At 49.4% G+C, this 12,151-nt stretch overlaps 1 protein-coding gene across 1 annotated transcript in view; it reads right to left on the reverse strand.

Moving 5' to 3' along the window:
- LOC111149040 (family with sequence similarity 193 member A) overlaps positions 1-12,151 on the reverse strand; it is a 164,443-nt gene that overhangs the window by 66,963 nt on the left and 85,329 nt on the right. Inside the window, 3 exon segments of the mRNA XM_022505934.1 lie at positions 2,244-2,478; positions 5,629-5,796; positions 6,536-6,690. Coding sequence (XP_022361642.1) covers positions 2,244-2,478; positions 5,629-5,796; positions 6,536-6,690 — 558 coding nt within the window.

A 12,151-nucleotide genomic window follows, 5' to 3' on the forward strand; every position in this document is an offset into this window, starting at 1 on the left:
AACTAAGGAGATCTGCAAAAATGTAAAGGAAGCCCCTCTTCTTACTAAATATGTTTTGGAAAATAATTCTTTTTTGGGGCACCTGGGTGGCTCAGTCGATGAAACATCTGCCTTTGGCTCAGGGCATGATCACAGGATCCTGGGACTGAGCCCCGCATCGGGAGTTTTCACACCCCACCAACAGCACTTGTTGAAACCAAAAACGTAGGTGGCAGCTGGCTTATAATGACAAAATTTCTGGGAGGCTGTACTTCGCCTCAGCCCTCCCCAAGATCACAACAGGCACATGCCCTTGCCATCCCTCCAGGGCCTCTCCTTCACTCTCACACAAGGAGGTAGCCATCTGTGGGCCCAGCACTGTGTGTCAATGCCACCCAGGGTGGGACCGAGGCTGAATCTCCCATCTCCCAGGTTTAGAGTGAATGCTGGCTTTGGGGCACACGAATTTCTCAGGATTCCAGCTTTTAGTTTGTTTTTCACCCCTAAGTCTTCTTGCCTTTCCTGGCACCTCAGCAATGTGCTGTAAAAGCTTTTTATCTAGTTTCAGTTTATGTGATCCAGTAATTCCTTTATTTCCCATGAAGGAAGAAGGATTTCAGGGTGTCACGTCTGCTGTACCACTGGAAACAAAAGTGAGTACCTCTACGTATAATGAAAGTGACATTAATCACTGAGCAAACAACCATATTTTGTTCTTAGTATTTACGAGTTTTTTCCAAACCACAAGAAAAGTATTCCTATGTAAATTGTTAGGAATTTGCTCCAACAAGCAGGGCTGAAATCAATTTCTGTTTGTTTCAAAAACCACACTCCACGCTGACTGCCTGAGGGGGGCCTGGGCGGAAGCGCCACCTGGGGCAGAGCTGTGCTTTGCACTGCTTGGCACAAGGTTCGGGCAGCTGGGAGACGCTCTTCACCTTGGCGGACTCCTCTCCCGGCGGACTCAGGAAGGTCCGAGGGTGCAGTCCTAGAGGAGGTGGCACTGGATGTGAACTTCTGAAGAGCGGGTACTTTCAGTAAGTCGAGGCGGAAGAGGGAGAGCTGCGTGCGATGGGACATTTGGGAGTGAGGCACAGGAGGCCTGCTGGGCCCTGCTCCAGGCACCAGCATGCCATTGCAGATTCTCACGATGCAGAGACAGCCGTCCCTCCTGACTCGGGCTCCTTTCCTCACATCGCGTGCTTTCCTCCAGGCTGTCAAGATTCACGGCACGGCACGGTCTACTGCAGGGATGCCCGGGGAGGCCCATGAAGCCCACCCCCCCTGAATTTACCTGCAAAACTGTATGTCTGTAAATTTTCCTGGCAAGAAGGTCTATCAATTTTAGAATCACAAAGACCATTGCATTTAAAATCTTAGGAACTACTGGTGCTATATTTGTTTCAAAATGTAGTTTTACCAGGAAGAAAGTACCCAAAACTAGTCAAGTATCATTTAATAACTAAATTGAGGTAATGGCAAACAAATCCACAGATCTCGGCAAATCGGTATTTCTCTAACAGTCTGGAAGGCCTGAATGACCGGTTTCTCAGGCAGCACAGCCTCCCTGCACCGGTAGCTGCACCGCTGACAGGGCAGACTGAAGCTTCTGATGCCCAGTCTGGCTGGTTTCTAGGAGCTGAGATTCTACCACATGCCTCCGTCCACCCATGTGTGCTAGGTTACCTCGTGAGGTGGTCAGAGACCCGTAAGACACCCCTGCTTGTCTCCTTCATAAGGGCCACTGGGCAGGGACAGGGGTGGGCATGAGGGTGGGTTCTTATCGGACTCTGGGAACCCATCCCTAACCCAGGGCTGGACTGTGGAATCGACAACTGAAACCCATAGGACTGGAAGCAAGTGCTCTCCACAGGAGTCATGCCCTGCATGTCACACTGACAACAGAGATAACAGCTTAAGACAGAAACCATTTGTCTTTCTTCTTCCTCCTAATGCACACACTGGTCCTCACCTCACATCATCCCCATCTCTCGCTCCCTAGGCCTCAAGGTCTCCAAACTGTATTTCCATGATATGTTACCCAAACAACAATCCACGCGACACCTTTCTCCCACAGCATAGTCCAGAGAGAAGAGAAAGGGGAGAGGAATCAGGTTCTCTCCTTGGTGCCCGAGTGCCACAAAGGAGGGGCTGGTGATGGCACACGAGGGCAACATACAAGCCTCCCCACGATCTCACCCGAGCACAGTGGTCTTCTCAAGTTCTTCCCCACAGAACCAGAGGAAGGCAGCCTTCGCTCTTACCAGCGTGCCCAGGAAGGTGCTGATCGTGCGTGCCGCCTGGCAGAGGGCACCGTACTCCTCGAGGAGGAGAGAGATGAACTGGTGAGCCTGTGGAGGGCCCTGCAGGGCGGACGGCGCCTTCACCTTGGACGCCGCCGACAGCTGCCGGAGCAGTCGGACCTTCATCTCCAGCACATACTCTCTGGCTTGTTGTTCCAGCCGCTGGTACAGCTGGTAGGGGTCCCTTTCGCAGAGCCTGCATGGAGAAGAGAGAGTCACCGCTCACCCATGACCCACCCACACACAGACCTCCACAAAACTGCGATCAGTGAGCTGAGCTGCGATCAGCGCCCACCCGGCCATGGGTACAACCACCATCTTCTCAATATCCCATGAGAGGTGCCTTCACCTCACTCACCACAAAGGAGCCCTGGCACTGACAGCGTCGAGAGCCACAAAGTCATCAGCTAAGAGCCCCAAAATCCCAGCATTTACTCAGAACTTACTCTGCACTAGCACTGTCTCCCACGTACCAACCCAGTTAATCACCAAGTTCATCACTCAGCTGAACAGCGCAGCCCGCCTGGGTGGAAGGCAGGGAGCTCACACAACCAGCAGGTGGCAGAGCGCACATAGTGGCGCCTCCTCTCAGGAGCCCTAAGACACCTCACTGTCCACGCCCACATGCTGGGCAAAAGCAACCACCCAAGCAGAGGTGACACCTGGCTTGTGGGACTCTAGAGCAAACTGTTCTGTCCTTTTTTCCAGGAATTCAGTATATAATGCAAATGGGCTTACATTATTTTTATAATCAGAGGAAACTATAGAAACAATGTCTCTTTTTAAGCTATCCCCCGCCACACACAAACAGAAAAAAAACAATGAAAATGTATAAAATAAAACCCCTAAACTGAAGAGAAGGGAAAAATTAGTAAGTGCCTTTCTACCGAGCCACAGTAGCAGTTAACATTTTTATGAATTTCTTTCCTAATTTGGAGATAACCTACTAAAGCAGCCGCTCCTCCCAAATGCACAATTCTGAGGGGTCTGCAGATGGAAGCCCAGGACGGCTGGGCTGACAACAGTTATCTGTCTGCGAGCTGCCACCAGGAGGGAGCCCTTGAGGCCAGCACTTTATCAGACACAAGTTGTAAACGTATCAAGCCACAGGTCCTGGATTTTACACAACGGATCCTTTTACCTTCTGGGCACCACATTTGGTCAAAAAGAGAAGAATGTAATTCGCCCTCTATTCCAGTTTTAAATTAGCGCACCACCTAAGTTATAAAAACAAGAGGCAAGTAAAACCCGGCAATGGAGCACAGGAAGCCTTGCACAGAATGTGGCTAGAGAAATAATAAAAACTGATGGGATTCCCACTGGGGTCAGCACACTTCAGAAAGACATACTAATTTAGCGTAGCAACCACAATTTTAATTACCAGTACAACTGTCCTACAAAGTAGAATATATGTCATCTGTTAAAGGAATGCCCCAGAAGGCTCAAATGACAGAGGAACAACCAAACTTACAGCAGACTGGACGCCTCTTAGTGAGGTGAATTAAACATCCATTTTACTTTATTTCTTTGTCCATTTCAGTACCTTAGAAATACAACAAAATGGCCATGCGGTCCTCCCACAAGTAGATTTTTTTAAAAGCCGTATGACCAGGAGACTACGCCGAAGTCACTGAGGCAGCTCATCCACATGCACAGCCAACAAACACCAGTGTATGTGTGCTGAAGGTTACTCTACAGTGGCACGGCTGCAGCAGCGAAGAAGCCAAGGAAATAAACTCTGCCCTCACGACGCCGATGGCACATGCATACAGGTGATGGGATTCTGGGTAATGGTAGGAAATAATGAAAAAGGCAGCAAGGGGAAAAAGAGTGATGGCAGAGAGGCGCCTGGGGTCTTACACAGGGTACCCTTTTTGAGAAAGTGACTCTGAAAAGTGATGTGAACACCGGAAAGGAGAAAAAAAAAATCCTGAGAAAGGAAGAACATGGCAGACAGAAAGAAGAGTAAATGCAAAGGCCCTGGGGCAGGAGTGAGTGTGGCCAGCAGAGGAAGGACGGGAACCAGCACAGCTGGGATGTAGTGAAGAACGGTGTGAGGGTAGCACAGAGCAGGAGCATGTAGGACACCAAGGGCCACAGAGAGGAGGAAAGGATTATGACCACCAGCTGTACAGACTCCCAGAAGTAGGATTCACGAACACCCCTCTCCTGATAAGTATCTCCATGTAAACCACAAAAGCAGCCATGCTCTTAGGACACAAGGGCGAGTACAGCAGATCTGATACAGGCACACTTCCAGCTGGGGCTGTGACATATCCACATTCTTAACAGTGTATTTCACTATCAGGGCAATGCCGTTTCCCAAACCTCAACGATTCCCATTACCGGCTTTACACTCTCTGCCATAACCTCTCCAGCCGGTACTAGCACTTGCCAAGTGTCTTCCTCCGGCCGCCTCTCCTTTGACTTCGGCTGCTTCCTAAGCACTGGTAGTCTAGGACGTCATGTGTCTGAATGGCAGGCCCTATGTTTTTCCCTCATACTCACTAGGAAACCTAACTCCTAGAAGCGGCACAACCACCCAGACCCATCTCCTATAGTGCAAGGCGTTGAGCCCTGAACAAACTGGCCACGTTCCTCCACAAGTTCACAGAACCCACAGCCATGCACTGCTCCTCACTCCAGGATAACTTGTGCTGCACAGCGAGTAAGAGCCTGCAGAGCCCCCTTCAAAATGTGGGAAACACAAAGCAAGAGGAGAAACAATCCATGAACTGCCTTGCTCAAACTGATCCCTTTTACCTGGAACATTTCAAAGAAGAGAAAAAAGACCCTACAGACTATAAGGCAGAGTAACAGTCTGTCTGTCACCGGGCACATGGTGTCCGCTGAAGAGCACACGTGGAGTCACAGGCCCTTCACGGGACACCCACTTGGACGGGCCAGCCACAGCGCGCGCTCCACTCCCACATCGGCGTGTTCTCAAACTGCCTGGCCTCAGGAAATGTCTTCTCACCACATTGGGCACCTGCCTGTCCTCCTGGGGCTGATTAAACGCAAGAGGGCTTGAGACTGTGCTCAGTCCCATCCCTCGCACAGTCAGGACTCCGAAAGCAGTGCTGTGGTCAGTCTCAACACTAAGAAAGGACAGAAACGTGTCGATTCATTTGTTTATTATATAGGCAGTGAGCATTTCATCAGAATGAACGTGAATCTCTGCCCAGAGGGCTTGCTTCCGGCAGTCTGTCTGCCGGCCGGCAGGGTACCGGCAGTGAGCAGGTGCAGCCAAGCTTACGGGGTCCAGAGAGCGGAGCCCAGCCCGAGCAGAGGGTAGGCTTCCTGGGTAGCAGGTGAGGGAGGGACACAACACAGGGGCAACGTGTACCTATCCACGAGCTCCTTCACCCCCTCCTTGTCGGGCACGAGGCTCTGGTCTTGGTCGTCGGCCAGCGGGGTCCCCGCCTGGCGGTAAATGCAGCGGACCGTGTAGCGCACTTCTGACCAGTAGTTCTGCAGCTGCTGAGGTTCACGGTCCGTCTCTGCTGAAATCTCTCTGTGAGATGGCACAAGAGCAAGGAGGTCAGGGTTAACGGACAGTCTGGGTCACCCTTGCCCTCCAGATGGCCTAAGGGGATGGGGCATGGACTCCCAACAGCATCCTTTCCTTTACTCTGCTCCTGGAACAGCCTCCCACTTGCTGTGGCCACAGGGAGGCCTGGTGACCAGCCCAGGCTTCAGGTGCCTGCAGCTGTCTGGTTCCCCAAACCCTCCTCCCCAGGAGACCACAGCCCCTCCTCGCACAACAGGAATGAACACACCTGGCGTCCCACGTCGAGAACACTGATGCTCCCCTCCATCTCAAGGGGCCCATCAGGCAGCTCTCTCTCCCCACAAAGCCCCTGCTCCCCACTTGGCTGCACTGGCTTCGGGCCTGAGCCGAGCACAGAGCGGGTTCAGAGCCCCCAGGCCCTGGCCTCTCCTCCTCTATACTGCAGCAACATCCCAGGGAAGGGGCAGCTCTCCCCCTACCCAGGCCAGCCTGAGACTCTAATGACTTGGCTCTGCCTCCCTCCCTCTCTAAGTGCTATCCTGCTCCTGTCAGCCCTCACAGGCAGGGACTCAGAAGAGCCTCATCCTGCTAGTGCTCCCACTGACACCCAGGCTCCTGTCTCAGTCCTTAGGAATCGATCAAGTGCCTGCCGTCTTTATGGGAACGGCCCCTTTCCTGCTCCAGCTGCAGCGCGGGTCGGGCAGGCCCTGCTCCCGACTGTCCCATGGGCCCACACTGGTACCTGCGCTCGCTGCAGGCCTCACAGGCACACGAGGAGTCTGAGGGGGCAGCGCCCAGCCCCGCCGAGGGCAGCGTCTGCGCACCAAGGGCTAGCCTCCCGCCGCCTGCCTCCGGCTGGGACCCGCCAAGAGGGGAGTGAAGAAGAAAGTCTTGGCCCTGCTTTGAAAAGAGAACAGAACAGACTATGTTCAAATGTTCACGGTAGAAATTTGTTATTAACGTGTTAGAAAAATGCCTTTTAGAAACAAATTTAAATTCAGACGCTGACAAGATCTCTAAGGACATCATCTGGGTAACTGACACCTAAGAATTTTGTTTGCAACCAATTATTTACTACCTTTGGAGAGTTCTACCATAATCTCAGGAAGACAGTAAGTTTCTTTCATGCTTTAGGAAAGAGCAGCTCCACTTTCAGCGTCCTCATCAGCGGACGCACTGCCCTGCACCGTCAAGGCTGGTGCTTAGTGCAAAGCCAGCGGCCTGCAAGCCCAGCGGGAAGCCGGGGGGCAGGGGGAGGTGGGGAGCAGAGGCCTCTCGTCCTGGTCCCATGGAACCCCACAGCTGTGCTGCCTGCACTAAGGGACAGGAGGCTGGAGAAAGAGAACATTCTAGGCAAAGATGGCAGGATGAAGTAGGCTCCAACCCTCGTGCCTGGAACCCAAGAGCCCCTAGAAGGTTCTATTAGCAGCCATTACAGGGAACATAACTACAACCCTCTTTCCCCCCACCCCGCTAGGTGGTCCCTCGTCCCTCAGGGACAGGATCTGAGAGGGATTCTATTACATTATGGACACATGCGCTCCAGTCCTAGAGCAGATGATCCCTGCAGTGAAGAAAGGGCTGTGGGGTAAAGGCCCCACAGCCTTCACCCCACCAGCCTAAGGAGAAGGAAGCCACGAAAAAGGGCCTATGAAGGGAGCGCACACACCCGGAGAGAGAAGACAAGCCCTGGGAGGCTGTGGCAGCTGGTGGGTGCTTCCTCAGGGTGGTCAGACACTTGGGGCACCACCAATGGCAAACCGGGCCTGTTGTGTGCCCCTTGGGAGTTTGAGCACACAGACATGGGAGGGAGCAGTAGTGGGCCTGCCTCCATCACATGGTAGGCTGGGTCCCTGCTCCGAGAGCAGGGGCTTGTGTCATCAAAAAACCCACCTGAAAAGGTTCCTGCTAGGTGAGGGGGTCCCAGAATTATACCAGGGGGCAGAGCAAGGGTTGGGGGACTGTGTCACACAGAGTATGTGGCAGACAGTGAGAAGTCTGGACCGAAGTCTAGGAAACCCTAAAGAAGGGCCTCTTATGGGGGTGCCCGGGTGGCTCACTCAGTTAAGTGTCTGCCTTCAGCTCAGGTCATGATCCCAGGGTCCTGGGGAAGCAGGCTTCTCCTCCTCCTTTTGCTGCTCCCCCTGCTTGTGTTCCCTCCCTAGCTCTCTGTCAAATAAATAAATAAAATCTTTTTTAAGGGGGGGGGCTTCTTACAATCAAGAGCCACTCACCAGTGGAACACCTGTTAGAACCCTGGGCCCTGGTCACCAAGGAGAACCACAGACAGCCTATAAAGTATGGAGACTCCCCCCAACCCCTCCTGCCCAGAGCCCCTTCTCCACCCAGGCAGAGCAGGGAAGGCCAAGGAAGCAGGACAGGCACCACTGCCCTCCACCCCCACAATATGCCCTTGCTGACCCCAAGGGGAGATGCTCTGAGGGAGGGAAGACACTCAGGTTTTTTGTAGATTAGACTAGAGTACCCAAAAATGAGATGATTCTAATACCCATGGTGACTAGAAAGGCTTGACAGGTCTGAGCGCAATGCTGGTAGAACCAGACTATCCCCCAAGAGCAGCAGGTCATTGCACTGCACGAAGGAGGTTTCCTCTCCCCTCCATTCCCTTTATCCAACAGCAAGGCTACCCATGGGACTCCATTCCTCAGCAGATGCACAATCTGATTCTCCCTTCCCTGCTCCCAACGGTCCAAGCTACTGTCATCTCTGCCTGCCAGGTGAAGGTGGGGCAGCTCTCCGACAGCACCGCTGCCACCCACACTCACAGCCCTCCCGCAAGCAGCAGCCAGAGTGGTGGTTAAAGTAAGAGAGACCCTGTCATTCCCCTGCACAGAACCTTCCACACCACTCAGAAACAGACTAAATTTCTTACCCATCTTCACGGTTTCCCAGAACATATCTGTGCTTTTCTTTCATTGCAGTTGAGTCTTTGCCTAGAGCGCTAACCCACTAAATGTGTGAATGGCCTGAGGGACAGAATCCTACCAGTCACGCCTTCCTGTGGAGGCGGGTAAACCAGGCATCAGGTTTCCCCTGTCCCTGCTCCAAACCCACCCTTCCCTGCACTGCTGGGGGTCAGAGGGGCCCCAGCGCTGTGTGGGGCCTTGCCAGCAGGGGGCGCAGGAGGGCCACCTTGGAAGCTTCCGCATCCCCAGCACCCAGAGGCTTGAGAGGAACATTGGCTGCGCACCCCTATGACAGCTTGTCAAATCAGCCTGCGGCTTCTCAGCAACTGCTCTGCTACCCAGAGATCCTCTCCCAAGGGTGTCCTGCCTGGAATCGTGTCCCTAAGCCGCCTCTGAGATTGGCTGCTCCCTAGACGCAGCACAGCCGGACTCTTCAGCATTTCCTTCTCAGATCTGTGCAGCTGATCTCCTGTTTCTAGTTAACAGTTGGTTCTCGATGCAAAAGTGACCCGTTCAAATTACTGGTGTGGGTGCCCATCTCCTGAGCTTAATTACCCCGTTAATCTCTTGTATCACAAACTGCTATTTGAAATCCTGGTGTTTCCCTTGTTTTCTCGTTTATTTTTTGTTGTTTTGTTTTTTACCTGTCTTCATCACTAGAAGACCAGACCCCAAGAATGGGACCTTTGTGTCCTGTTCGCCACTGCGCACTAGCACCAACGACGCTGACTGACACACAGGACAGACTCAGAACAGCAGCCAAGAACCTGGAAAGTAACACTTCCTGGTGACAAGGGATGAAATGAGGCCTTTTAAAACAGCGCATGGTGACTATACAGTAAATCCTTAAGTGTCTCACCTTCTGGTACTCATCTCATACAAATTTAGCTTCAGTTATTATGTGTTCTCCAAGTCCAACATAGCTGAAAAGAATACAACAAAATCCAGCACTCAACAATGTGAAGTACGCAAAGTCCAGCATCCAATGACAAAAACAAGAAGGAAAATAGAACACATAACCATGAGGGAAACAAATCAACAGAAACAGACCCCAAAACAACAAAAATGATGCAACCAATGGACAAGAATCTGAAACTGGTGATTACAAACTCTTACATGTCAGAAAGCAGAAGAAAACATAAACGTGAGGAGGAAAGTGTAAATGTAAAAAATTACCAAATGGAACTTCTAAAGAGGAAAAATATATCTTACAGTAGAGTATCAATAAATCTGAAGCAATAAAAAATCCAAAATGAAGCACAGCAAAAAACAAGACTGAAAAAAAAAAGCATTTCTAAAACAAAAATCGAGATGTCTAACATGCGGGTAATGGTATCCCAGAAAAAAAGGTTATATAAAGAAATTGTTGAAAATTTTCCATATTCGATGTGACTGTAAACTGGCACGTCTTAAAAACTCATCTGAACCAAAGCGCAATAAACACAAAGTGAACCATACCAAGCACATCAGTAAAAGGCTGAAAAGCAATGATGAAGTACAGATCTGAGAAGCAGGCAGAGGAAAACATCCCTTCTGTACAGAGAAGCAAAGGCAAGGATGACAACACGCTTCCACCAGAAACTAGGGAAGCCAGCAAAGAAATGACCAACAATCTAGAATTTTGAACAAAAATGACTTTTTTTTAAAGATTTATTTATTTGACAGAGGGATCACAAGTAGGCAGAGAGGCAGGCAGAGAGAGAAAGGGAAGCAGGCTCCCCGCTGAGCAGAGAGCCCAATGTGGAGCTTGATCCCAGGACCCAGATATCATGACCTGAGCTGAAGGCAAAGGCGTTAACCCATGGAGCCACCCAGGCGCCCTGAATAAAAATGACTTTTTAAAATGAAAGCAAAAGAAAAACTTCAGACAAACAGAAGCTCCCCTACACTAGAAAAATGTTCAAGGCAGCCCTTGAGGCCGAAGAACAGGCACAGATGATTGAAGCTACACGCAGGAGGAAAGAGCACCAACCCAGTAATGGGGAAGGGGCAAGGGTTCTTCTCATTTTATAAGTCTTTTAAGAAGATAACAGATGACTACATAGCTGGTGGAACTCAGAGTAAATATTTTAAGGCTCCTTATACTACATACCAAGTATATAATATTCTCTGAAAGTATAAGTTGAAAAGTTGAAGATCTGTATTATGAATTCTAGAATCACTAAAAATAATGAAACAAAGCGATACAGGTAATAAGTCAAGAAGAGGTAAAACAGAATCATAAGAAATATTCAAGGGGTGCCTGGGTGGCTCAGTAATTAACTGACTCTTGATCTCAGCTCAGGTCCTCATCTCAAGGTCATGAGTTCAAGCCCCGCATTGGGCTCCATGCTGATGGAGGGAGGGAGGGAGGGAGGGAGGGAGGGAGGGAGGAAAGACAGACAGAAAGAGAAAATATTCAATTAATCCAACAGAAAGAAAGAAAAATAAAAAATTCAATTAATCCAAAGGAAAAAAAGGAAAGTAGCAAACAACAGATGGGCAAAAAAAGGAAGGAAAAAAAAAAGCAAGATGGTAGATTTACATCTACACATATCAATAATTACATTAAATGGAAATACTTAAATTTTCCAATTGTCAGAAGAGATAGTCAAGTTGGATTAAGAAGCAAGAGGCACCATGCTTTCTACAGTGGATTATAAAGACACAGGTAGGTTAAAAAAAAGATTGGGAGACATACTGCATGCAAATACTAACTTAAAAAGGCTGGGTAGCTCTATGAGTATTAAGACTAAGTTGGCTTCAGAACAAGGAATGCTAGCGGCAATGAAGGAGATGATGACGGTAAAAATAAAATAAATAATAATGGTAACATGACTGATTTAACAAGCAAGAGCAGTGGTAAATAAGTAAGGACTCCAATAACAGAACTCAAAATACATGAAGGAGGAATTAAAAAGAGAAATACACAAACCCGCAGTTATGTTTGGAATTTCAGCAGTCCTTTCAGTAACTGACCTAGACAAAAACATCAGGAAGGACGTAGAAGATGTGAACAACCCCATCAACCAACCTGAAGTATCTAATAGTACACTCTTCCTGATAACAGAATACAAATTCCTTCCGAGGCACACAGAACAATAGTCAAAACTGGCCATAAAACAGATCAGCACATTTCTAAGAATTAGATCATATATTAAGTATGTTCTCTGCCTACAACAGAATTACGCTAATAATAACAAGGGGGGGGTCAAAAGGTACAAACTTCTAGTTATAAAATAAATAAGTCATGAAAATATAATGTATAGCATGGTGACTTTGATGAATACTGTATTTCAAATTTGAAAGTTACTAAGAATAGATCTTAAAAGTCATCACCACAAGGGAAAAAACCTTTTTTGGGTAACTATGAGTGTGACAGATGTTAACTATAGACCTACTGTGGATTATTTTGTAATATACACAAATATTTAATCTTTATGATATACTAA

Source organism: Enhydra lutris, unplaced genomic scaffold (assembly GCF_002288905.1).
Source record: "Enhydra lutris kenyoni isolate GAN:26980312 unplaced genomic scaffold, ASM228890v2 scaffoldscaffold21, whole genome shotgun sequence".
Lineage (NCBI taxonomy): Eukaryota > Metazoa > Chordata > Mammalia > Carnivora > Mustelidae > Enhydra > Enhydra lutris.